The sequence below is a fragment of the Arctopsyche grandis genome, chromosome 3 (assembly GCF_051622035.1).
Source record: "Arctopsyche grandis isolate Sample6627 chromosome 3, ASM5162203v2, whole genome shotgun sequence".
Classification (NCBI taxonomy): Eukaryota; Metazoa; Arthropoda; class Insecta; order Trichoptera; family Hydropsychidae; genus Arctopsyche; species Arctopsyche grandis.
In genome coordinates this window covers 24,872,366-24,899,048 of record NC_135357.1, presented here as the reverse complement: position 1 = coordinate 24,899,048, position 26,683 = coordinate 24,872,366, and the positions used below count along the sequence as shown (strand labels likewise).

The 26,683-nt window shown below is 34.4% G+C and overlaps 2 protein-coding genes across 2 annotated transcripts; both read left to right on the top strand.

Moving 5' to 3' along the window:
* Positions 1 to 479: 479 nt before the first annotated feature.
* Dus1 (Dihydrouridine synthase 1) lies at positions 480 to 26,276 on the top strand. Its single transcript, XM_077446811.1, has 8 exons — positions 480 to 729; positions 22,848 to 23,065; positions 24,599 to 24,758; positions 24,843 to 25,038; positions 25,128 to 25,376; positions 25,446 to 25,728; positions 25,816 to 25,980; positions 26,060 to 26,276. The coding sequence occupies exons 2-8, from the start codon at positions 22,859 to 22,861 to the stop codon at positions 26,240 to 26,242; spliced, it is 1,443 nt and encodes a 480-aa protein (XP_077302937.1). The 5' UTR covers positions 480 to 729; positions 22,848 to 22,858; the 3' UTR covers positions 26,243 to 26,276.
* On the top strand, positions 3,599 to 5,503 carry LOC143909168 (uncharacterized). The gene has a single exon (XM_077427070.1). It carries the CDS (start codon positions 3,599 to 3,601, stop codon positions 5,501 to 5,503), a length of 1,905 nt encoding a protein of 634 aa, XP_077283196.1.
* Positions 26,277 to 26,683: the final 407 nt, after the last annotated feature.

Genomic DNA, 26,683 nt, shown 5'->3' with positions numbered 1-26,683 from the left:
GCTGTCAGAAAATATTTCAGACAGATCATTATAAAAAATCTAATATTTTAGTGTTTTGAGTTTAATGTGTATGTATATAGATATTTTGTTAGAAATTAAAGTTTTAAATATTTATTAAATGGTAAATTGAGCTAAACGCGAATGGATTTATTAATTTTTTGATTTTTAAATGCTTTTTATTATTACGAAATTATGTTCACAATACATCTTATATCTATTTTAATAGCTACTGATCTACTGATCATTTTCTATTTTAAAATTTTATTTTATTTGGTTAGTAATCATAGTATTATATTATTCTAATGTTAATGTACAGCATAATAGGTAAAAGAGCTCAAAAACCTATTTACGATTCTTATAAATGCTCATAATACATTTAATACATAATATTAATTAAAGACTCTCTAAAGTCGATGACCTAAAGCAGATTGTGTTTAGGTAATCTGTGTTTATACCTGAAGGGTATAGACATTTTGAATGGATTTATTATGTTGTCTAACGTGTGCTTGTATTGTGACGACGATTACGTGTGTTGTGCGTTGTGTGTGTGTTTGCGTTTTATTTCTCGTTGTTTTGTTAACATAAAAGTTAACGATTGTTGTAATTGTCAAGTGTTTGCTCTTTTTATTATTATCAAATCGTATTTAATTCTAAATAGGCCATAAATGAATTAGAGCCACGTACAAGCTTTGAGGTTAATTTGACAGCTGTCACGTGCGTCGTCGAAAGGTAATATCATTTTCCATGTTTTTACAATAGTTTTAGTGTCATTTCACATAATTTTAATTGAAAATTTTCAAAACATTTTGCAAAAATATATAAATGATCAAATTCATTTCGATAATCCAAACGATATTTTTCAACAAATTAAATAAAAAAAAACGTTTTTAGTTACAGGTTTTAAATATAAATCTGTCTTTAATAAGTATTGCCATTCATATACATTATGAATGTTTTGGGTTTACAGTGAAATGATTTTTTAATTTTTATTATTTTCCATTTAAAAGTTAATAACATCAATTCAAATCAAATCCCTATTTTATTCAAATTAATTCCTATATTGTTTTGTTTATATTATTGAGAAAGTTATTTTATTGTACCTATTGTATCAGTTACCTCCTTTTTGTGTCTGAAATTTTATATAAATAATTCTGAATTATCTGGTTATTTTCACACATATGTATGTATGTATGTTGAAAAATCATGTTACTCTTTACCTTTACAATAACAAGACTTATTTGTAGTAACGGATGCTTCATGTTTTGTTTTGAAAAAATATGACCCTATTAATTATATATGTATAAATTTGTCGGGAAGCCACCTGATGAAATTTCATTCAATCGGGATTTCATTCAATCAATTCTAAGATTGTTACTTGGTAGGTACTTAACACTTGATCTACTCAATCAGAGCGCTATTGGATACAGTTCCAGTCGATCTGATGAATTATTTTATTCATAAAACTTGAGTCTATAACTGAATAATTCGCGTGCAGTCTTCGCTGTTAAACATATTAATTCAAAATGGCAACGTATCTAATTTGGTTTCGATTGACTCAATTTAGCCGAATTGTTTAGCTGTTGAGTAGATAAGTAATTGTGATCATTCCATGAAGTGGCATTGCCTGTTCACAGTGCAAGTAATGAATATGATGCACTAATCATTAAAATTTAGAGGAAATAAATACCACGAAAATGGCTTAGTGAAAAAACTAAGCCATAGATTTGTATTGGTTTATTTAACGTGTTTTGAAAGTATTCTTTTCAAAGTTGAATCAGATTCATTAAACCTTTTAATGCTGATCAACGCCGACCGGCGTTTTGATATTTATATTCTTGTAAGATATATTAGAGAGTCTAAACACGGCGGTAGTTCTCTAGGGTTTGTTTGGATTAGCTGCAATTTTTGTACCTGCTTTCTATTGGATTTCTAAATAATTCTAGTTGGAAATGTTGGCGAAATTTTCAGCGTGGCGGGCTTTCAACAGAAAAGACGTCAGCACTCAAAGGGATAATATCAGTTATAACCAGGCGCAGCTCGTGCATAGGAACTGCGGCGCTGCAGCACCCCCAGAAAAAATACAAAAAAAACACATTTGTATACATTTACAACTTGTGAATATAATTTAAATAATAATGATTAGATATTTGACATAATCATTATTAATGAGTATGTCAAATATATCTAAATACAAGTTGTAAATGCGATTTTTTTGTAATTTTTCTGGGGGTGCTGCAGCGCCGCAGTTCCTATGCACGAGCCGCGCCTGGTTATAACTAGAGGTAGGATAGTCACAGTGCTATCCATTGTTCGGCAAACCTTTAACAATGCATTTACAACCTTTGAACAATACACGGCCCCTTGAGGCTCCGGTGACTAGTTATAACTAGTCACCGGACCCAGAAGGTGCCGTGTATTGTTCAAAGGTTGTAAATACATTGTTAAATGTTTGCCGAAATTTTTTTTTTCAAAGGATTTATAACAATGGAACAATGCATAGCACTGTGACTATTCTACCTCTAGTTATAACTTCTTTCTATCTAAAAAATGACTTAGTGATAGGATTTTATGTCATATATTTAGGCAAGATAAAAAAGTTTGATCGTACACATATTATATAATCTTCTTCTTCTTGTTAATGCCTTGTCCGCATCCGGACGTTGGCGACCACCTCGTCGATTATTTGAATATATCCGCATCGGTCTTCAGCGGCTCGGAACAGCTCTTCGGCGCTCATATCGGTCCACATGCGCATATTTCGAAGCCAAGATAACTTTTTCCTGCCATAATTTATATAATACTAATATTAAATAAATTGTCAATTTTGATAATTTTCTTATAAACAATTGAAATTGAGGCTTATTTTTCTGTTTAAATTACATTGAAGAAACTCGCCGAAAAGCCATTTTTTTCTAATTCGAACCTTATATCATATAGAAATTTTCACATAATTGAGTATTTTTGTGATGTGCAAGATTTAACTAGAATATATTTTTAAAAATATTTGAAATTTTCCAAAAGAAAAAATTTATACACAGGAAATAAAGTGCATAGATCGATGGTTGATATCCGCGCCAGATTCAGCTCGTCGGTAGGGAAGTGTGTTGTTGTTGTTTTGTTCGACCCCCTTTGTTATAGTTTCGGAGATGCGCCATCGTAATGCTATCGGCCCACGAGCTGTGCCCATTGGGTTAGGGGTGGGACCCCAAGAATTGGGGTAGTGGGGTTGGTGTTATTGTATTAGGCGGTTGTCCCGGGGCGTCAGGTGGGTAGGGGGTAGTGGGTGGTCTATGGTGCGCCGTCGCGCAATTGGCCCCACGGGTGCCGCCCCCAAATCGATACTCCCACACCATCAACACACAACCAGCATGGTTCTCCTCGTCGAGGAGACACACGGCTGTGACGTTCCACAGGCCACGGTATCGTCGAGCGGGACGGACGCTTGCATCCACCCACCGCCGCTACCACCACCCACCATGCCGTTGCGCAACTTTTGACATTATCAAAGCACGTGCCCTGCGTGCTATGGGTACACATCGACTAAAGACAGTGCCAAGTGTCAAGATGTGATCGGACGTTGCCAGCACGCCTCCGCAACATGCTGGATGGCCCAGCGGAGAGGTCGGAGCCACTCTGTTCGTTCCAAGACACGCAAACTGCCCCCGAGCACAGGAAGTGGAGGAGGATCAACGGACTCCAACTGCCGCTACATCCCCAACAAGTCGTTGGGTGGCTCGCCATCGCTGCTTTTGCGGCGGCTTGTTTTGTCGTCCTCGTACCAGCTCTCGCCTCTTCCCTGCGCTGGATTGCACTCTACGTGTTCATCACACTATTCGTACTGCACCTTATACTGCACGCAGTCGCCCTTGTACTAGATCCGGCTGAAGAAGAATTGCGGAAGACCAACTCGCATCGAATAATACCCGAGTTTGATCGCTCCAAGCACGCGCACGTCATCGAGAATGGTCGCTGCCACCTGTGTAACATTCGCACGAGTGGACCTAGGACGAAGCACTGTAGCGTGTGCAATAAGTGCGTGGATCGTTTCGACCACCACTGCAAGTGGTTGAACAATTGTATAGGAGGTAGGAATTATGTCGCTTTCTTCATGTGCGTGGTGAGCGCTGTGACGACGGCCCTTGCGGTCGGGGCCGTCGCTGTCGCCGAAGTGGTCCTCTACCTCATGGAGCCCAAGTGGCTCTCACCGTGGGAAGCTTTGTACAATGACACCATCACAAATTCAACGTCGGCCGAGAACGAGATCAACAAAGCGCTCGCAATGCAAGATACGATATTCCTCTTGATTGTTGGAGTGCTCGCATTGCTCGCTGCCGTCACTGCTGGGTTGCTCTTGCACCTCTGCTTCTTTCACGTGTATATCTCATTCTTAGGCTTGACCACCTACGAATACATAAGAAACTATCGCCAACAGTCGAGTTCTACGGCTACTGCTGCCGGTGAGACTTCGGTTGAGATAGAATCGTCCAAGAACAAAGTGTACATCTGTTCTAACGTGCGAGCTAGAAAGCGCACGGATGATCAACGTCACCGTCCAGCAAGCTTATACTGTTGTAATACGTCCAGCGAATACTATGAACACACGCATAACACTTATTATTTCTGTTCCGTCCTAGACGAGGCCAGTCCGACAACGAATGAAGTGTTTGCTTCGAAGACGTTCCAATGTTGCGCCGAGACGCGCCACTACCGTCCCGATCCTCAGTCCAGCGTGGACATCGAGCAGATCAAATCCATATCGCAAGGTTGCACTGTTTGCACGGTCAAGTCGAGGAGGCAGAGTGGAGACAATGGTGCCAAGTCTTGCGTAGTGAAGACAATAAATAAGCATCACAGATGGAAACGAAAGTGGAACTGCTGCTCAACGACGCCTGAGAGTCCCAGTACACCCGAGAACGCCAATTCGATACTGTCCGAGAACGGAGGCGCTCATGCGTCTACGGATGCTGCTATAGCCACGATAGCCTCCGAGGACTTTCACATGAACGGTGATGCCAATAAAACCGAAAGGCAAATTTCTCGTCTGTGGCCCATAGTCAATTTGAGGCGAGTGTTGAATAGGATGAATAGGCGTAGAAAGCGTGCTTCAACGCACCCGGTCCGGGGGAACCAGGTTGAACCGTTCATTTGCCAACTGCCGCAGCCGGTTAAATTGAAGCAGCAGCAGCAGCAGCAACAACCACAAGAAACGACGAAGTTACCCTCGTTGCCTCCCCCTGTTAGACGTAAGATTCGCAGCGTGGCCGACCTGCAGGAGTTGGCTGAGTCTTTAGCTCCTGTAGGGACATTGGTTGGATCGCAGGCTCCAGTAGTACCATTGCGTATTCGCCGTCCTCGTCGAAAGCCCTTGCACAGCCGCCCTCGATCTCCGGCCCTGTCTCCGATCCACGAATCGGGTCTGTCGAATCCTGCGTCCCCACAGCCGTGCCGAGCCGCCCTAGCCATGGCGCTCTGCCCCCGCCCCGCTCAAACAAGTGACCTTTAGGATTACTGAGCATAATTACTAATTAAATAAAAATAAACCCAGCCGTCTTCGATATGTTGCCTATTCTTCGAAAAGTGATGTCGATATACGTCCGAGCTAATTAATCAAAATGATAAAATATATTCCTATTTGCGTATGTTAAATGTCGCCAACACTTATGTGTACATAGATGATACTATTATATTATACATATATTACAAATTAAATGATATTTATTATTGCGATGCGAATGAATTGATATTATTTACAAGATGTACTATTCTCAGTTGTCGATTATATTGTGTATATATTTTTGCCAATTAAATACAATTTTTATTACAAAATTTGAAATTTTTCTATTGCATGTTAGACTATATATAATTCCTCTAAAAATTAAATAAAAAACATCATTTTATTTACCTACCTTAATTCGATTATAATAATTAATTTAAATTATTATCAAGAACATCTTTCTGAAAGCGTTGTTTAATTAAAAATAAATATGTTTTAAAAGTCTATGGTTACCTTTATAAACTATTCATATATTAGCCAGTATAATGATTGCCTACATTACATTTTTTATATAAGTATATAGTATATATTCATTACCTTTATGTAATTCACAAAACATTGAGAAACACTATAGATTTTATTTTCATTATCAATATTTCTTCAGAATTTTGCATATTTATGTATATCAATTAAATTTTCATATTTCTTTGTAACTTCATGATAATAAATTAAATTATATTTGATCAGGACTTTTATAATATACGGAGTGCCCTTCAGATCGATATAAATCTTTTGAGAGGTAATAAAAGAGGTCATTTAGAAGCTGTATTATTTTTGTACAATTGCTTGAAAATCTGAACGTCGCCATGTGTGAAACACTTTTCGTGACTTCAGTTTCCGACATTTATTATTGTCTTACTATCGTATAATTACGAGATTTGAGGATTTTTTACAAAAGGTAAAAACTTCGGATTATCTTGAAAACCGCAAAACCTGGTACTAAGGTAAGTGTGGAAGATATCTTCTAAACAACCTCTTCCCAAAAGATTTATCTCGATTTGAAGTGCACCCCGTATAATATAATATTTTGGGAATTTTATATTTTTCTGATAATAAAAAAACCGTGGAAACACTTTTCCAAAGACAACTGAAATTTAACGTCAACTTCTGGATAATGTCAGGTAGAAAAATAATTCAATATAATATGCTACGGTACAAGTGTTCACTTCGTTCATTACTAGTTTGTTCATACACGGATCAATTGACTAGTTATAGTGTACACAAAATAATAAAAAAATTTGCAAACGAACTATGTATAATAATAGTTTATTCATGCATCAACTATTAGTCGCAATTATAAGTATTTTCAATCCTTTCAATGTATATATGCTTACCCTGGGCTGCAATGTTTTTAATAATGTTTTATTTAAACGGGAATTATAGTAACGTTGTAATCTGGTTTCCATAGAATTTCTCTTTTAAATACTTGGCGTTTGAGATCTCAAAGGTTTTGACAGCTAAAATACTTTAACCACCAAAACTAAACCAAATAGTTCGTGTATGAACAAACTAGTGTATTCACGAACGAACTGGAGTGAACATTTAGACTGCAACATATGTACGGAGGTAATTTGTACAATAATCTCCATAATTTAAACAAATATTCTAAATCTACTTTCGGTCTTTATGGATTCCATATCGCGCTAAAATAAATGACTATAAATGACTCAAGAATAAAAGCACAATAGAATTTGGAAATTCTATTTTATGTTACCATATGAAAATTGTATCGTCATAGCGGTGGAAAAATTGACTTGCTAAATTTTTCTTTTGATACTTTTCGTCTACTGTGGATTTAGTTCACTTTCGTACTCGACAGCGTTGTGTCAAAATGACAATTAACTGCGATGAGACCGCGTTAAAATTTCGGTACGAATATTGTTTCGTTTTAATTAAATTTTGGACCACTTTCCAGTATGATTAATCTATTGCGCAGTAATGGAATGTCGCGAGAGCGCTTAATTTTCAATTAACTCAAATTAACCCTATAAATTAGCCAGGGAACATCTCCGGTGCCGTGTCATACAAATAAGCTCTTTTCGTATTTTATTTAATTTAAAATTGCCCTCAAACCACCCTTAGTGACCGGGGTTCAAAAACTCGTGTTATTTTGACGGTCATTTTTATTATTAAACGTCATAATTTTGTTACATTTTTTTCGTTAAATCGTTATACATATATAACCTGGGCGATCGAATTTACGCGCTTAAACCACGGAATATCGCGTGTTATTACTCAGTTTTTTTTTTTGGTGTTTGTACACGTTTTTTGGTTATATATATTTTTAATTAACGGAGTTTTGGTAATTTGTGTGTATGTTTGAGTGCACGATTTCTTGTTTGCACACTCTTTGTATTAGATAAATTAACAGGAGTATCACGCGATTGTATACCCCTGTGGGTCGTTTTGTTAGCGGTGATAATTTAAAAAAAAATTAAAACGGTGTGTAGGCATTGATTTTATGTTTGTGTAATTTTTACTTATTTTTTTACTTTCCAGAAAGCTATTTTTGTAATTTAAATTCACCGTATACGAAGAGAGCTTAGTTAAAAAACTTCGGAAAATCTGTAGGCGTTTCCGAGTGCTTGAGATTTTTGTCTTACACAACGTAAACCATTTGAGTCGGAATGTTAAACACATGAGAAGTATGCTCAAGCATTTGAGGATTTTCCGCTTTTCATCCTCAAGGAAAATATATCCTTACCATATAATACTCTATATACGATACATATACATACTCTGACTTATATATGCTACAGTTAAAGCGTTCGTGAATACATTAGTCTGTTTATACACGAACGGTTGGGTTTAGTTCAAGTGCTAAAAGTCAAATATCTTCAAAATAGGCTCACCAGGTGTCGCTAGAGTTTTTAAGACGTTTTCACATAAACCTAACCTTTCCATCCAACTTTTCCAGCCAACTTATAGTTGAAGTACATTTTCAGTTTTAATGTATTTTGACCAGTTGGAATGTAATTGGCCATATTAATCAACTAACGTGGGCTAGACGGAATATATTCCAATTAGTTAAAATATATTACAATTGAACTATAACGGTAGTTGGTACTAGGTTGGATGGAATATATTCCAACCAGTCAAAATATTTTAAAACTCGAAGATACACCTCTAGACAAGACAAACGATCGAGAACACTTAAAATTATGCCTAATACTTTGTGCCCGAAGTTCCTTTGTCAATTTGTTCTTTTGTGTACACTAAAACTGGCCATATTGGTTCGTGTATGAACAAACTAGTATGTTCACCAACAAATCGAAATGTATACTTGGACTGTAACATATGTATATATTTATATGTATGTATAAGGATATTCATAGACGAAATTCGTATCAAAGGATAGGGCTTGAATTATAAATGAACTGTTTTATCGATAGAGAACGTATAGCTTTTCCTTTTACCTGTATATGTATGTATATAAAATTGAATTGTCTGTTTGCCTGTCTTTCTGTTTCGTATAGGCTCCTAAACCACTCAACAGATTACGATGGAACTTTCAGGATTTGTTGTATGCATGTCTGGTAAGATTACTGTGAAAATAAAACGGGGAAAAACCTCTTAATAATAATATTTGTAATTACGATTTTACCGACGCGAAAGTATGAAGCGCCATTGTGTAGTTGTAAGGAAATGTGTTTGTTGGTAACCACGTTAGCAGGTTGGTTCCATGACGACACGGCGTTGAAGAGACGTTACTCCACGGCGTTAGGCTCCAACCATCACTTGAAACGGGAACGGGAATTGCATGTCTTATTCTGCCATTGCAACGCATGCCGGGTTCACCTAGTATATTATAATTTTATTATTTACTAGCTGAACCCGGCATGCGTTGCAATGCCACAATAACGCATGCAATTCCCGTTCCCGTTCCCATTTGTCTGAAAAACGCAGGCAGCGAACACATTTGAAATTATTGCATTGCAATGACACTCATTCACGTTTTTCCCGTTTCCGTTCCCGTTTTTTTGTCACAGTAATCTTCCCGGACATGCATACAACAAATCCGGAAAGTTCCATCGTAATAGCTTCAGTGGCTTAGGAGCCTATTCGAGACACACACACACACACTGACATTCATTTTTATATACATATACAGCAGCAGTCACATAAAACGGAACGCTTAAGCGAAACATGTTTTTGCGTGAAATTTCGGTAATCTTATATAAAACCAAAACCGAAAGTCATTTAAATGATAGGTTGTATCATAGTGCATTCGTGTAACACCAAACGTGAAAATAAAAGGTGATAAAGATGAGTTGGGGAGAAATTTAATGGAGGGCAGATTTTACGACCGTGCGTTGACTTCACGGTTAAATGAAATTTGAAATGAAAATAGCACTATACATATACATTTTTAATTTTATTACAGTCACATATTATTATTTACAACTTATAAAAAAGAAATTAATATTTTGCAGCGGCTCCTTTCGATTTTATAACTTATTTTATTCGGTTTGGCATAGAATCTACTAAAGTTTTTAAATTTTCGATTGGGAGGTCTTCGTACCATATCTTTTCTATTATTTCTTTCAACGATTTAAGAGTAGAAACATTGTTCTTCCTTATCCTGTACTTGATACACATCCACAAATTTTCGATTGGATTTAAATCGGGACTATTGCCAGGTCATGGTAGTGTCTTTACACCCATTTCTTGTAAATAGTCCCGAAATTAAAAAAAAGTAAAAAAAAAATTTCAGTTTTTTGATTGAAATTTTATAATTTATATTCAATGCTATCAAATAAAATGAATACTCACCAATTTAGCTCGATGACAAGGGGCAGAGTCATCTTGAAAAATTATATCATCGGAATATGAAAGGTGGTTTTCCATCGATGGGACAAAGCTTTCTTCTAAAATTTTTTTATATTTTTTTCCATCGATGGCACCTTGTAGAAACTCCAATTGTCCAATGTTATGGTACGAAAAGCATCCCCAGACCATTTGACTTGGAAGATCCTTTTTACAGTTTTAAGGGTACAATTTTCATTATACCTTTCGCCAACTTTCCTTCGGACATACGGAAAACCATCAGGACTATAGAGGTTAAACTTTGATTCGTCGGAAAGTATCACTCGTTGCCAATCTGATGGACTCCAATTTTCATGTGCTTTCGCCCATTCCAATCGATTGTTTTTCATTCTCTTGGTTAGTAATGGGTTTTTTGCAGCTTTCCGACCGTACAGTCCAGCTTCTCTGAGTCGCCTTCTTACTGTTGAGTCGCTGATTTCCATGGAAAATTGTGAAGATACATCTGTTCTTAATTCTACAGCAGTTTTGAATCGCTGCTGTAAAGATAATCTGGTTATTACACGGTCTTGCCTCTCCGATGTGCATCTTTTCAGTCCGGTCCCCTTCTTACGATCAAAACTTCCAGATTCTCTTTTTTTTTCCAGTAATCTCGAAACAGTCGATATAGAACATCCCATTTTCTTGGAAATTGACCGAAAGGAAAATCCTGAACTCGCCAATGTCGCGATTTTTACACTCTTCTGCAATGATAACTGAGCTCGTTTTTTCATGTTGACGTGTTAAAATTCGAATTTGATGCTTTCTCCTCAAAAACCCACACTAAACTGAACTCAAATCTTAGAAAACAATCACATTTAGAATATTTGGTCGTTAAAAACCCTACACATAAAGGGATAATCCTTTAATGGCCTCGAAGTCGTAAAATTCACAAGCGTTCCGTTTTATGTGACTGCCGGTGTATATATAGATATTCTCCCGGGTTCCGGCTTTAGCTGTCATACGAATGAAATATTGATCTTGATTAGTAATGTGATTGCGTATTTTTAAACTAAAATTTCTAGAATATGACAGTTTTCGTTTTTGCTGAAAATGCACCCCTGATTTATTTGATTAATAAAATCTAAATTTATTTTTTCTTTGAATTTATGGTACCTATTTCTTTTGCATGTACATAAAACGAACTACTTTTAGTAGGTATATGTATATAATTTTGATTTCCTTCTTAATTTTAGTATTCTTATTCAAATATTCTACATTTTAAATTTGTCTCGACGGTCGCACCCTTGAATACGTACGTACGTGTTTATTTTAAGCCCAACCAATTCATATACTTAACTGTGTGATTGTCGCGTGATAATTAGTTATTTTTAGCCAAATTTAGCTTATTACATCACACTCGTAAGCTTAATTAACATAAAACCTGTATTATGTTATAAATAACGTTCAAACTGTACATATAATATATGGTCGACTTCGTCGACAGACTTTTGCTGGCGAGCTTTCTATCATGATATACAAAAATATTTTACTTTTAGTGTTGACTTTGAGGAAGGCTTAGGTTACTTTGATGCCGATGGAAATCGTCGAAGATTACAAAGTATATTTTCAAAGGATAAGAAAATGGTACGCAGCAAACGAGCTTTTAACAATAACACTTAAGCGGCCAAATCGACCCGGGCTATAATCGGAAATCGCGATATATAATTCATCGAAAGGGCTTTTTCTTTAATGATATATATTATATAGCGGGCGATTTTCGACCATAACGACCGTTATGGTGAGATAGCATCCGAAATGTTAACAAACGACCGAGTTTCGAAACGGTCGTCAATTGAGCCAGTTTCGTTTTTTCTGAAGTTAATTGATGACCGATCGATGTACACTTACTTACCTAAGGTGTTGGTTTTATTATGTGTGTCATTCGTATTTGAGCGGGTTGGGTATTTACCGCGAACTTTCAGACCGACCTATTCTACTTCAGCACTGAAAGATTAGGTCATCGCACATAGCACTGAAGCCTTCAAAGGTTGCTCGGATCAGGAGTTCTATTTTCACGCCCATAGAAAAGGTCACTTTATTATTTGAATAGAGCTATATTGAAGTGTTAGCAAAAATGTCTATGAATATTATAAGTTTACAAATTGCTTAAATTTTGGTTATCAAAGTGAAATAACTGCATTCATAGATTTATATTATTCACAAGTTTTTATATTTTATACTACATAGTTCGAGAACTGTCAATCTAACAATTTACATAAATCTAACAATTTTCAATTCAGAAGTAGAAAGCGTCAGGCCCTGATTTACAGATACATATACTCCAGGGCGTCACTATAGCTGCTCATATACATGAAAAAACAATTAAGAGATACAAAAATAAACCATGAAAATAATGTAAAGTAAATAATAAAAAAGGGATGAAAAATAAAAAAAACACATTTATGATTTCAAACTAAACAATCCCTCAATCAAATCCAAGTAAGAAAAATCTGATTGAGGAGCTTGATGCCCCTTACAATAGGCGACGTACCAAATTGGTACGTGCCCCAGGAGAAGAGAACAAACTGTGGCTGATAAAAGTATGATGACGGGTATAATGACAAGAAAATGGAACCCGTGGGTAAGAAGACGAATAAAGCGGATTGAGTGAAAACGGAATGCATATATCGAATGTATATCGGTATGAGATGTAATGAAATTAAGAAAAGTTGGTTGAATTTTGGACGTTCAGTAAAACTTTTTAGGACGTAGTCCAAAAAGAAATATTTTAAGTACTAAAATGACCGGATAAGATTAGATTTTACATTCTAGTAATTTATATTTATATATCTGGTGATCCCCATTGTATTGTATGGATTATCCCTTTCTCGCTTAAAAAGAGAAAGGAACACTGGTGTGGTGTTGACGTCAAAATGTGGCGTTGACGTCAAAATGTGGTGTTGACAAACGAACATCTCCATCCTCCAAAGTCTCTCCAAAGAGCTGGAGAGACTCCACAATATGTATATAATGATTATTTTCTACTTTGGCCATATTGTCATGTGGATACTCCAGAGAAGCTGGTAGTCACCGGAGCATTAGAGGAAAGGCGAGAGAGGGGATGATCTCGCATTTTAAATTAAATTGAAGAACTAACGGGATCATCCCTGAATCGTACTTTCATCTTAGCACAGGACCAGGAAGAGTGGAAGCGAATCGTGCATCGGATTCCAAGTGATACAAATGGCCAAAGAAGGTGATGATACAAAGAAGATGATTTTTACCATTTTTTGTTTTTGTAGAAAGTCATACGAAAATTAACCTCTGGCCAAATTCTGGCCCGCGGGCAGTAGTTTGGAGACCCCTGCTGAATAAATGAAGCAGTAACAGTAATATGGAAGAGTTTTTTTTATGGTGAACGAACTAAATCGAATTTTATAATTTACATCATTTGTTATGTCATAGTGTGTCTTTTTTTATTTTATGGTTACGGCTTTAGGGCGGTAATAAAGGTCTTTTTAGTGAGTGGTAAATTGCGTAGATTGGCGATTTCCTACCCCGGCAAAAGTTTGTCTGTCGTCGGTTTTATGGCGCAACTCGAATAGACGATCAACTCTGTATATGACCTGTTGATTCAAGTTCGTTTTCATTTTCGTTTATTTGCTTTTGTATGCGCGAAATGCCTACTTATTAGTTTTGAATGGTAAAATAAAGTTGTTTGTTGCGCTTACCTTAAATATATCGTGCCGTTTGTTGTATCAGGGGTATAAGTGTACGCGAAAGTTGGATTGCAAGAATAGATTAGTGAACATCCATACTTTCTTACCCTTGTGCTTAATATACCCAAACGATGCTTTGCAGATTTATTCCCTACGATCATGTTAGTTCACAATTAATATTATCAAGTACAACAGTGAGGTCACAATGTGCTATTTGTGACGCTTTTAATGAAGTAAACGAAAGTTTATACTACATACGACACATCATTGTCGTTTTAATAAATGGTCAAATACTCATATTTAATAAATGGTCAAGTACAAATACAAATATTTCCCTGAAACATAAGCACTTATCATGCCACATGAATTAAGTTATATATCTGATTATGAATTAAGAGTTAAGTAAAGGTATAATCTAATATATAATTTCGAAAGAGACTGTATGTTAGAAAATATTGTTGGGTGGGATTTGGTTGGAAACTTCGAAAACAAGTCAAAATTTCCATGACAACATGGGGACCGTGGACGGGGGGCTCCGGGGGCGAGGGCCCCCGGGGTTGCCAGGGACGAAGGCCCTCAGGCTATGTGGCGGGGGCATTCGCCGGACGGGAACTTCGTAAACTAATCAGTTTCTATGACGATTCAATTTATATTTTTTTCGATTCAAATAAATTTAATAAAAAAACAAATGAATATTTACTATTAGATTCGCCACGTTTAAGCTGTTTATATTACAAATACTGAGCGAAGCTGGGTAAAACAACTAGTACATAATATGTATGTATTTTACAGTCCAAGTGTTCACTTCGGTTCATTCATGAACATACTACATAGTTTGTTCATACAGGGTTTTAGTTTAAATGTATTAATATCCAAAAGTTATCTACAAATAGACTCAACAGGTATCGCATGAAACTTTTAGCTGTCAAAATGCCAAGTATTTGAACTGGGAAATCCAATGGAAACCGCATTAAAACGTTGCTGCAGTTTCCGCTAATAGGAGATAAATAGAGGATCGGACGAATGATCCAAAATTCTAATAATCTTACGCTCAATAATTTGTGTATGAATAAACTAGTTCGTTTGTCAATTTAGTTTTTTGTGTACACTAAAACTGGCTAGATTGGTTGAATGTATGAACAAACTAGTATGTTCGTGTATGAACAAACTAGTATGTGCATGAACGAACGAAATTTACACTTGGACTGTAACATATAATATTTACATAACATATAATGGAGCATATTTACAAACCTATGTACTGATTATGTACATATACATGTTCTAACTATTTAGACTTTATTACAGGTAGTGATTTCTTGATTATTAGAAATAATAATATATTAGTGAATTAAAAATGAAAGATTAGAACGTATAAAAACATCTAATATTACGTTTATATGATATGAGAGTAAATGAGAGTGAAACAAATAGCTTTACTACTGTTTCAATAAGTTGCAAAGGGGTGGTAGAAAGAGGCGCATGGAAAGCGAGCTATCATCGCTCCGATCTGACACAAGATTCCGATGTAAATTGAACTGTATTTTCCGTTGTAATATATTTTGACCAGTTATGGTTATGTTAAGGAATGTTATTCGCATTATAAATCAACTTATGTAGGTTAGACGAAATATGTATATTCCAGCTATTCAAAATATACTACAACTGAAAATATACTACAACTGAAAATACACTTCGACTATAACGGTAGTTGATACCAGGTTAGTTGGAATATATTATAACTAGTCAAAATATATTACAACTGGAAGATACACTTAAAATGTAACATATAATTTATAGGTTATATGGTTTGATTACTTTAAGCTTAATTTATTGTCTGAATTAAATTTCGATTTCAGTATTTTCGATTAAAGTGATATAATGCCTAAAAAGAACTTAAAACCGAGCTTTATCGTCCGTGGTTAGCTTAACATTATAATGGACGAATTTGCGTAGAGAATGTCTGCTTTCTCGGCAACGATTTTCTTTATCTGTCGTAGACGCCTTTTTCTGCTCGTTTAACACTTTCTATCGCTTCCTTTTCTGAATCAAATTGCTTCAGATTATATTTCTTCGACAATTGTTCTTTTTTTTATTGCACAGTTATTTGTATATATATACACATATATATATATATATATTTTTTTTTTCAGTTTAATCGATGACCTTTTTGCTCGTTCAAACACGCACCAATGTTACGCCCAAATTTTCGGTCACCATTTCAAACGTCGACCTTGTCGATCTTTCACCTTATTTAGCAACATGTATAATTTTTTTTACGATACTTTCGCTATCGCCGATTTCGAATATGTAATTTTTATGTTGGCCATTATTCCCGCTTTTACGTAAAGAATATTAAAAACGTACGTTCGGTAATCGGAGGTTGGTCTATGGTGCGGAGCTTTTGTACGGACACATGTTTTTTTTTTATTTTCTTCAAAAAATCCAAATAAACTACACATTCGTCAAGCTTTATTGTTCGTCAAAACTTATACATTCGACATAGCTCGGCTCTGCAGGTCAATGCCCTTAAATATTTTAATTCCAACTTAAGAAGGTGTTTTTTATACAATGCTTAAAAGAAAGTATAACTGATTACATAAAAATACCTCAATACTAAAAAAATTAATTACGGTTTTATAATAATTCATTTATTTCTACGATATTTTCTTTTTGAACATCGTTAACAGTTTAATTTATTGTAAGATTTTATTCACTTTTCGCGTAAAATTACTTCGTGGTCGAACATTTTACAGCATGACCATTTCATAGCGGTGGCTTTTTATCGCGGGGGCAACCCTTTGACAGATTTCATGCAAATATTTTTTATCCACAATATTAATCTTTAATTTTTATGTTGATTGTACTTTTTGAAATGTTCATATATTGAAACCTTAATTCAAATATTTGGAGCAGTGATTTTCTTAATCATATTTACACACTAGTGTTGTAACCGATGACATATCATCGAATGGGTATATTAAGTTATTAAATAAAAAAAAATTAAAAAAAATGTGTCGTCGGTCATGTGTTCAATCCCACGCGGACGATTTTTTTACCTTTTAAATATATTTATATTTAATTGTTTAATATGAAAAAAAGGTAAAAACTACCGACCTACATGTAAACAATATAAAACACCAATAGGAAAATTAAGTAATTAAATAAATTTTCAAAACATGGCGGCAAAGAGGAAACATTGGTAACAAATAGTATATATATGTAGAAGGTTTTTCTTTTGTTATTGTATTCGTATATATATATATATATATATATATATATATATATATATATATATATATATATATATATATACGTTTTGGCGGTGGCTTAGCTGTGACGTACATACATATGTATGTCGAATCGAAACGACTACATATTATACATAGTATGCCGAGCGTTATATCTGACAGACAGACAGATAACTAATGTTCAATAGTTATTGCATGCCTGATGGCATTTCATTAGATGATAATCCAGTAGAAGTAGTAAATAATTATTTATGTTAAGGTCAAATAATTGACATGTCCGGTAGTAAAGAAGAAGAAATAAAGAGACGTATGAAATTAGGATGGAGTGCATTTGGATGAATGCATGCGGTTTTTAAATCAAAAATGCCACTTTGCCTGAAGAAAAAGTTACTTATCAATTAGTAACCTAGAATCAATTACTTATATTGCGGACTTGACTGTAAGTCATCCGGTCAATTAAATACAGTACAATGGTATTTCGTACTTATGTAAATGTCTTCTTATAAATTTGGAGTAAAAGTTTCAAGTCTGCTGAAGATGAACGTTGATGCGACAGCGATTGCTTTTGGCAAGGATACGAGAAGAAAGGGTCTAATTAGGGTCGACATCACCTGCGCCCATCTGTTCTTATCACGAACACCGTAAATATAATCAATACATATTTATTTCCGATGAATATGTATTTTGTTATACATATTCATGATTTGTATGAATTTTTATTATATTTAAAATTTCGGATACGTTCGTGCGTGCACCCATACATTTGTATGTAAATGTATTCCATTTTAGATGCGTTATCGACAAAACGACAATTTGATGTCATATCTAGTCTTCTCTCCCGTCTATATTTTCCCCATATTTTCCATTTTATCCAACGCGGGGTTGCAACTTTGTTCCAAAGGGCGTTCAACCCTTTCGACTCTTTGCTTGTATGTTCATGATATTATCTAGCACGCTACCCTGTGGTGTCGATGTGACGCAAATCGTTAAAATTGAAGAAGTTCCAACCACTGATCGATTCACACTATTATTATTTTCATTTTATTTTTATTTTAATACACAGTGAATGCCGAGTCATTCCGCTATCGATTGATTTGAAACACTTGCGTTCCACGAAGTATGTATTGTTATACTTCTAGAATTATTAACTTTACGATGTCTTTCGATTGAATAATTGCGTGATCGTTGTGGTCGTGTTTAGACGACTCTATTGTATGTACTATATACAAATTACATGTCGTATCAAAAGTCACACGAGTTATAAAGACACATGGGTGAGAATTTTTCTATACCAAATGTGAAGATCCTATTGGTATATCTTCTAATATTAATTTCGAAAGAGACTTTGTATGTATGTATGTTTGTTTGGTTTGTAGAATCCGTGACGTTCAATTTAATACAAAAACAAATGAATATTCAAATAAATTTAAATAAATAAAACTATTCAAATAAATTTAATAAAATGTTCACTATTAGATTGGCCATGTTTAAGCGGTTTATATAACAAATTCCCTAGCGAAGCCGGGTAAAAACACTAGTACATAATATAATCAATGACTATCTCCTAAAGAGAGCTCTTGTGTTCCATTCCTATAAAATTATTAATGTATAGCTATTTAATTTAAATTATTAGAAAAAATGTGTTTGTGCTAAGAGTTGAGGATTTGAGAGTGTAAATTAGTTTGCAGTTTCTATTGTTACAAAAGACAATGCAATTTTTGCTCGCTAAGTCTTGGGTGTGTTCAAAATATGAAGTGGATGAATGGGAGGTTGCGTGCTCGAGTAAAATGATTAATTAGTTTGTGTGAATTTCCAATCAATCATTAAAAAATTGCATTTTGCACATAAAAACCATCAGATTGATATATATTTAATTATCATATTCGTATTCAGTGGGAAAAAATGTAAAAGAAAAGTTACGTTGCATTGATGATACAAAAAAGGTCAAAATTTGATTATCACTGTAGAAATTGACAAAATAGAGATACAGGTGTAACGTAAAAAATGTGACAATTTGTGGCAGCAAACTTTTGGAGTTTCGTATAGTTTAATAGTTCAACTTTAGTAATTAATTAAAATCATGGCAGAGTTGAGTGGAGGTCCACTTTAAAAACATTTGTGAAATTTTTAATTTTTACAAAAAAAATATCAAACTCGGGGATGGATATTATAATCAAAAATTCTACAAAAGTTATTAATTTTAAGTAAAATTTTAATTAATATATTAGAGCATATCTTTTTGAGTAATATTCAATAAAAAATGTATCAATAAAGCTTTCGATTAGACCACAATTGAACTCTAATCTGGAAGTCACAAACGCACCCAGTACAAATCTTCTTTACATATCATAAGTAGTGAGTGGACCGGAAGCGTGCCCTTCATTGTAAATTGTTCGCCGTGCTTTGTTAAAGGTTCGCCAAACCTTTTTTTTGCACTCTAGCTTTGTAAATAGACCCAAAACGCCCTGATTCCTGGAAAAAGCACGCTTCCTACCCGCCCTTTAATCATAAGACACGAGTTTGATCAAGTGTGACGGACTTTCGACACGACCAAATAAAATTTTATTGACAGTAAATCAAAGTATAGACATTCGACAATATAACACGACCAGTGTTGTACCCGATGAAATATCATCGCTTGGGGGTTGGCATATTAAGTTATTAAATAAAAACAAATTAAAAGAAATGTGTCATCGGTCATGTGTTCGATCCCCACGCGGTCGATTTTTTTTTCAAATACTTTTTTAAATATATTTATATTTCATTGTTTAATATAAAAAAATGGTAAAAACTACTTACCCACCTACAGTCCCATGACAGCGAATTACTAACACCATGCGGATTTTGCAAATTCTATGTTTAGAGCTATATATTGAAGAGTAGGTTCGTAAAATTAAAACAAAGATGTGTTTATAATGATTATACATAGTTTATTTACAATATTAATACAACATATATATATATTATTAATATTTTGTATGTCCACCCTTATTTCGGAGACACGATGCTATTCTTTTGGGCATACTCTCGATACAAGACGCAATGGTTGACTTTATCTCAGGATCTCCCTGCCACACAGAAATTATGTTTTGTTTTAGGATATTTTTATTGGTACATTGGAGCTTATTTAATTTCATTTTAAGGGTATGCCAGACATTTTCTATAGGATTTAGATCGGGAGAATTACCGGGCCAGTGAAGGAGCGGTAAATTGTGGTCGGACATGATTTTTTTCACAATTTTGGCTTTATGGCAGGGTGCAAAAATATTGCATTAAGTGCAGGCGATCCCTTTTGTCAATTTTGTTTTGTATAGAGTGCAATAGGGTGTATCGCAATACCGTTATATATTCATTCGAAGCATTCATCAACCCTTCTACAAAATACAATGGCCCCCGACCTTCCGCACTAATTGAGCCCCAAATCATGAGTGACAGCGGGTGTTTCACATTTTTTATGACACAGGACTCATTATACCGCTTGCCGACTCGCCTACGTACGTATTGGTGAGTCGGTGTCATCAATTGAATTGACGACTCGTCAGAGAAGTGAACCTTAAAAATGTTAAAAACATCGATTAATTCAATTCATTCAAAAAAAATTAAACAAATAATTTAATTTCAATTAAATTACCCCTTTCCTATCGTCGAGGGTGAAGTGGCGATGCTCATTAGCCAAATTGAGCCTGGCTTTCTTCATTTTTGGCGTCAAAAGCGTTTTTTTAAGTAGTTGCCTGCCATTCATCCCCGCGTCTGCGAGACGGCGTTGTATTGTCCGAGTCGATATTTCGGTTCCGCTCCCGTAAATTTGTCTGGATTTTTTTATTTGTGGCAAACCGATCCTTCTCAGGACAGTATTTATAATATATCGATCGACTCGAGGACCGTATTTTCGAGTGCCACAACAATTCTTACGCTTGGTGACCGTAGGATTTTCACCTCTTTTTAGTTGGGTGCTAATTTTATGCACACTGAAAACTCTAACCCCCTGATCTTTAGCAATATATCGTATAGAATACTTCCCAGTATTTAATAATGTGGAAATATTGGCGATTTTCTCCATAGATAAATCTTTATTTCTTCCCATCTAAAAAGGAAAGGGGTTTTTTCACAAGCAATTTAAACAAATAATTAAGTCACATTTAAAAAATTTAAACACTTTAACTTACTTCAATGATATCGATAATATACAGGAAAGCAAAAATCTCTTCAAAACTAACTTTTCTCCCAGTGAAAGCACACGTCTACACCAAACGAATTTCAAAGCCAAACTGTGTATTTGCACTTGTTCGGTTTTTAAACTATTTGTATAAACACTACTCATCTTATCCTTCTCTAAATACATAGAATAGGATACAATGAATGGTCTACAAAAAAAACCAACCCAAAATGTTACTTAAGACGGCGCAGGTACACAAAATAGGGTAAATACGCGGGTGTTAGTAATTCGTTGTCATACGACTGTACATATAAACAATATAAAACACCGATAGAAAAATTAATTAATTAATTAAATAAATTTTCAATAAATGGCGGTAAATTCTCTGCCAAGCGGAAACATTAGTAGCGATCAGTATATATAGAAGTTTTTTCTTTTGTTATTGTATTCGTATATACGTTTTGGCAGTAGTTTAGCTGCGACGTACATATGTATGTCGAATCGAAACGACTATTATAGTACGCTGAGCATTATCTCAGATACAGTATAGTGATATGTATGATGATATTTTAGAACAACGTATGATGATACTTTAATAGTTTTTCGGAAAATATTAAAATCGTGAATCAGATCTGCAAATTGCTATACTGCAGCGCATTGAAAAATAAGTGATATTTGTACATATGTACATTAAAAGGAAATTAGGCATTTTTTTTTAAATCAAGTACATACATACATACTCTTTAAACAATTTCAAATGTGGGTCTAATTTTATTTCCATGATATTTCCCGCATATTATTTTTTGTATGTTTTAATATTTTCAAACAAATTGTGTAAATTTACACATCAAAGTCAAAATGCTTGTAAAAATAGCGGATGATCAAGTATGCGATTTATTTGCTTCAATTTTTCATATATCAATAGAGACATGAGCCCAGTTTCTGGTGTCCGTATAAAATTTCAGCTGAAAGTTCAGCGTGCCCTTTCAGTGGCGACACGCTCTATTTGGGAGCGTCGACCATTTTCATGAAAGGCCTTTTTTCTGTCACAATTTCATAGTTCAAGCTTAAGTTCATTGTGTCAGCGAATGATGTCATCGGGGAAAAAATGAGTTTCCGCCCTGTTTGACCTATCATCGTCTTAACGTATACGTATTTCATCCTCCCTTTCCCACCCCACAACCATCTTCGCTGTCTTCTCTCATTTCTTTCAGTTTGAGAGGTTGATGGGTTTTGGTATTCAGCCAACACTATGTATCTTATTATGATAACCTTGAATGGATTTTTCGAAATGAGAAAAATAACATTTGTATGTTAGCGATATGTTTCATATTTCATGTTTACGTGCGGAAAAAAATTTCGTTAGCCCTCATCATAAAATGTTGTTCCATATTAAAATTGTTTTAATGTTTGCTTTTCAGCTATATTGAAGATGAAGTCACCTTTAATAAGTTCAGCTCGATATGTCGTCGCGCCTATGGTAGATGCGAGTGAATTGCCTTGGAGACTACTATGTCGTCGACATTGTGCTCAACTTTGTTATACTCCAATGCTCCATAGCAACGTTTTCTGTCGGGATGTTAAATATCGCAAAGATGCTCTTATGTCATGTTCTGAAGATAGACCTTTGATTGTTCAGGTAAATAATCAGGGCTGGATTTAGATAAAAGAGGCCCTAGGCTATTCCACATACGAGGCTCCAACACCCATTCTCACTTTATTAAAACATATATAACAATCATTACTTATGTTAATGACTATATGTATGTACGTGTTTGATTAAATTGAAATGTCACCGCCATCTAATAAAATTGAAAACAAAAATAATGACATTTTCAGTATAGTAATATAATTACTATAATAAAATACTACAGTACCATAATATGTTACTGTTAAATGTAATATATCGTGATTAATATAACTTATAATTATCTCTGTGATCTATGATAAATTTATGCAATAACTAACCTTTATAAAAAATGTGGTTTTTTATAAAGGTTAAAAAATAATTTTCGAGAATATCAAATTATATGTTTATGAAAACAAATTATAGTTATGAAAATATAATACAAACATGCGTACATATTTGTAACATAAATTTTAGAATTTACAAATTAAAAAAATATATAAAGAACTTACCTTGAATTCCTCAAAATTAAGATTTTAGCACAAAATTAACGAAAGTATAAAAACTGTTTTTAACTATGATACAGTATCGAAAACAACAACTCGACACTTCGAAAGTTGAAAATGAAATGATAAAATCCCGAAAAATAAAAATCTTTTTTTTCAACACGTGCCATTTATTCGGGTCTACCTCACGGGCCCGAAAGTGAAACGCCCGAAAACGCAAATATCGGAAGGCAAAGATCGAAAATCGAAGGATCTTAAGTCGAAAGATAAAAAAAGGGTGCATGGTAAACGGTACTATGTATATACATATAATATATTTGAGTGGCATGCGGTGAAATTATCTCTCTTTTTGTCATACAGCCTTGTTTAATGTGCGCGCGCAGAATACGGGAGGAAAAGCCTCTTCCTCTTGTTCCTGTTGTATCCTGCTCGCGCAAATTACATAAATGAGTATGTACCGTTTACCATGCACCCTTTTTTTTATCTTTCGACTTAAGATCTTTCGATTTTCGATCTTTGCCTTTCGATATTTGCGTTTTCGGGCGTTTCACTTTCGGGCCCGTGAGGGAAACCGCATTTATTCATATTAGAAAAAAAAATTTTTACAAAATAAAAATTCGGCTTATTTCAGTTTATAAAGTCGGCTTATGAATCATAAACCGTTCTCTGATTTCATAAATTATGACATTGCCTGAACTTAAATTCCCATTTCTTGTCGGAATAGTCTGTATATTTACTTTTTCCGAGAAAGTTGTAGTTATGAAGCATACAAAAATAACGATGCATAAAGTACATTTTTAAAAGCTTTTTTAAACTGTTCAAATTTTCAATGTGCACATATTTTTGAGCGTAAGTTTTTATTATTAATCTGATACACATTGGCTGGAGGCCACCTAGATTCTGAGGCCCTAGGCTGAAGCCTAATCTGCCTATAGGGTAAAGCCTGCACTGTAAATAATCCCTGACATTAAATTAATTTTGGTCAAGACCTATGTATATGCACTGATATTTATTGATTGAAATTTTATTTTCATTTCAGTTTTGTGGTAACGATCCAGATATACTTTTACAAGCAGCCCTATTAGCAGAACCTCACTGTGATGCTATAGATATAAATTTAGGTTGTCCACAAGCCATTGCTAGAAGAGGACGTTATGGAGCTTTTTTACAAGACGAATGGTCTCTACTTCAAAATATTGGTACCGATAAGCTACTTTCATCGTTATTATTTGTTTATCCAGTATCGAATAATTTTTACTCTTAATTTTAACTTTTATTCATAGTGGGCAAACTTAGTCAATCTCTTTCAATACCTGTTACATGTAAAGTGCGTGTTTTTGAGGATATATCAAAAACTGTAGAGTATGCTATGATGTTGCAAAATGCAGGTTGTCAGTTGCTTACGGTTCATGGACGCACTAGAGAGCAAAAGGGTCCTCTCACAGGTTTAGCTAGTTGGAAACATATCAAAGCAGTTAGGTATGTATTGTATTAAAAAACTAAAAATGATTGTTTTTTTTTTTTTTTGAATAACATTTCTCATAATAAATTGAATCCGTATATTTTAGGGAAGCTGTGTCGATACCTATTTTCGCGAATGGAAATATACAATATTTAGAAGACGTCCATCGATGTTTGGAAGCTACTGGTGTAAATGGAGTAATGAGTGCTGAAGGTATTCTTACAAATCCAGCACTTTTTGAAGGGACATCTCCACCTGTCTGGGAACCAGGCTTGGAGTATTTACAATTAGTTGAAAAATATCCATGTCCATCATCATACACAAGAGGGCATATTTTTAAAATGTGTCATATTTTGTGAGTCCTTTATTCATTCATTTTTAATAATGTATATACTATATATTTAATTTAATTTGTTTTTTCTAGGCTAGGAATGGACTCGAATTCCCAAGTGCGCTCAGAATTGGCTACAGCACAAACTTTAGAAGATTTCAATAAAGTTGTAAATAAGTTAAAAGATAAATATTTACCATATCATTTAGGAGAAAAAGTGTATTATGACGAAGCTGGGGAACCAAAAGAAGAGCACAAAAACGATGAACTAAATGATTGCAATTTAAAATTGCCACCGTGGATATGTCAACCGTATGTACGAATACCACCCAGTGAACACATTAAAAAAATGGAAGAAAAGAAAATTGAAATACAGGTTTTGTTTTATTTTTCACAAAATTTCTTTTTTTTGCATTGGATTTAGAGACAATTTATAGTTATATAAAATGGTCTTTTTTTTCAGAATGGAGGTGATGAATTAAAGAGGCACTATGAAGATTCAGAAGGTAATATAATTACAAGGAAGAAAATGAAAAAATTGCGTAGAATACAACGCAGGCCTATTAAAGCGGAAGGACAGCAAATAAAAAGAAATGGAGATATATGCGAAAACTGCCCAAATCCTTTGGTAATTCTCACAATAAAAGTAATTTGCCAATATTAATAAATTATAGTTAACGGTTAACATATATGTACATCTGTTTCAGGGTATGAAGTGTTTGTTCAAATTATGTAAGAAGTGTTGTAAAAATAAATGTTTCAATGAAAATTCAGACTGTCCTGGTCATCGCATATTAGTTAAAACTAGAAGAGAAATGGCGCAAAAATATGCAGCTGAAAGAAATGGAACTGTTTACCCAAAAGTACAAGAAAGTAATCTAGTTACATAATGTTTTATGATAATAATAATAATTTATAACCAGATTTTTCGTATTACTTATTCCTCTCCTATAAACCCCCAACATTTTTATTTTATTCATTAAAACATAAGTTGTTGCTTTATTCATTAAAACATAAGTTGTTGCTTAAATTAATTAAAGGTTTTCAGTGAACATTACCGATGGAATCAATAACGTGAGTAATGACTAAATATCAGAAAAGAACAATGTATATTATGTAAATACATACAAGGTACAAGGTTGAAATACAAGCTATGCAAATAAACCCCCTTTTAAAGATATATGCACCTACGTATGTATGTATGTAGGCATGTATTATACATATACTTGTTTAAATGCGTACTAATTATAAATTTTTACTAGATTTAGTATGACATTTTTTATTCACATTATGCAATAATGCAATGCTTGTATCATATTGTACTGTATTCT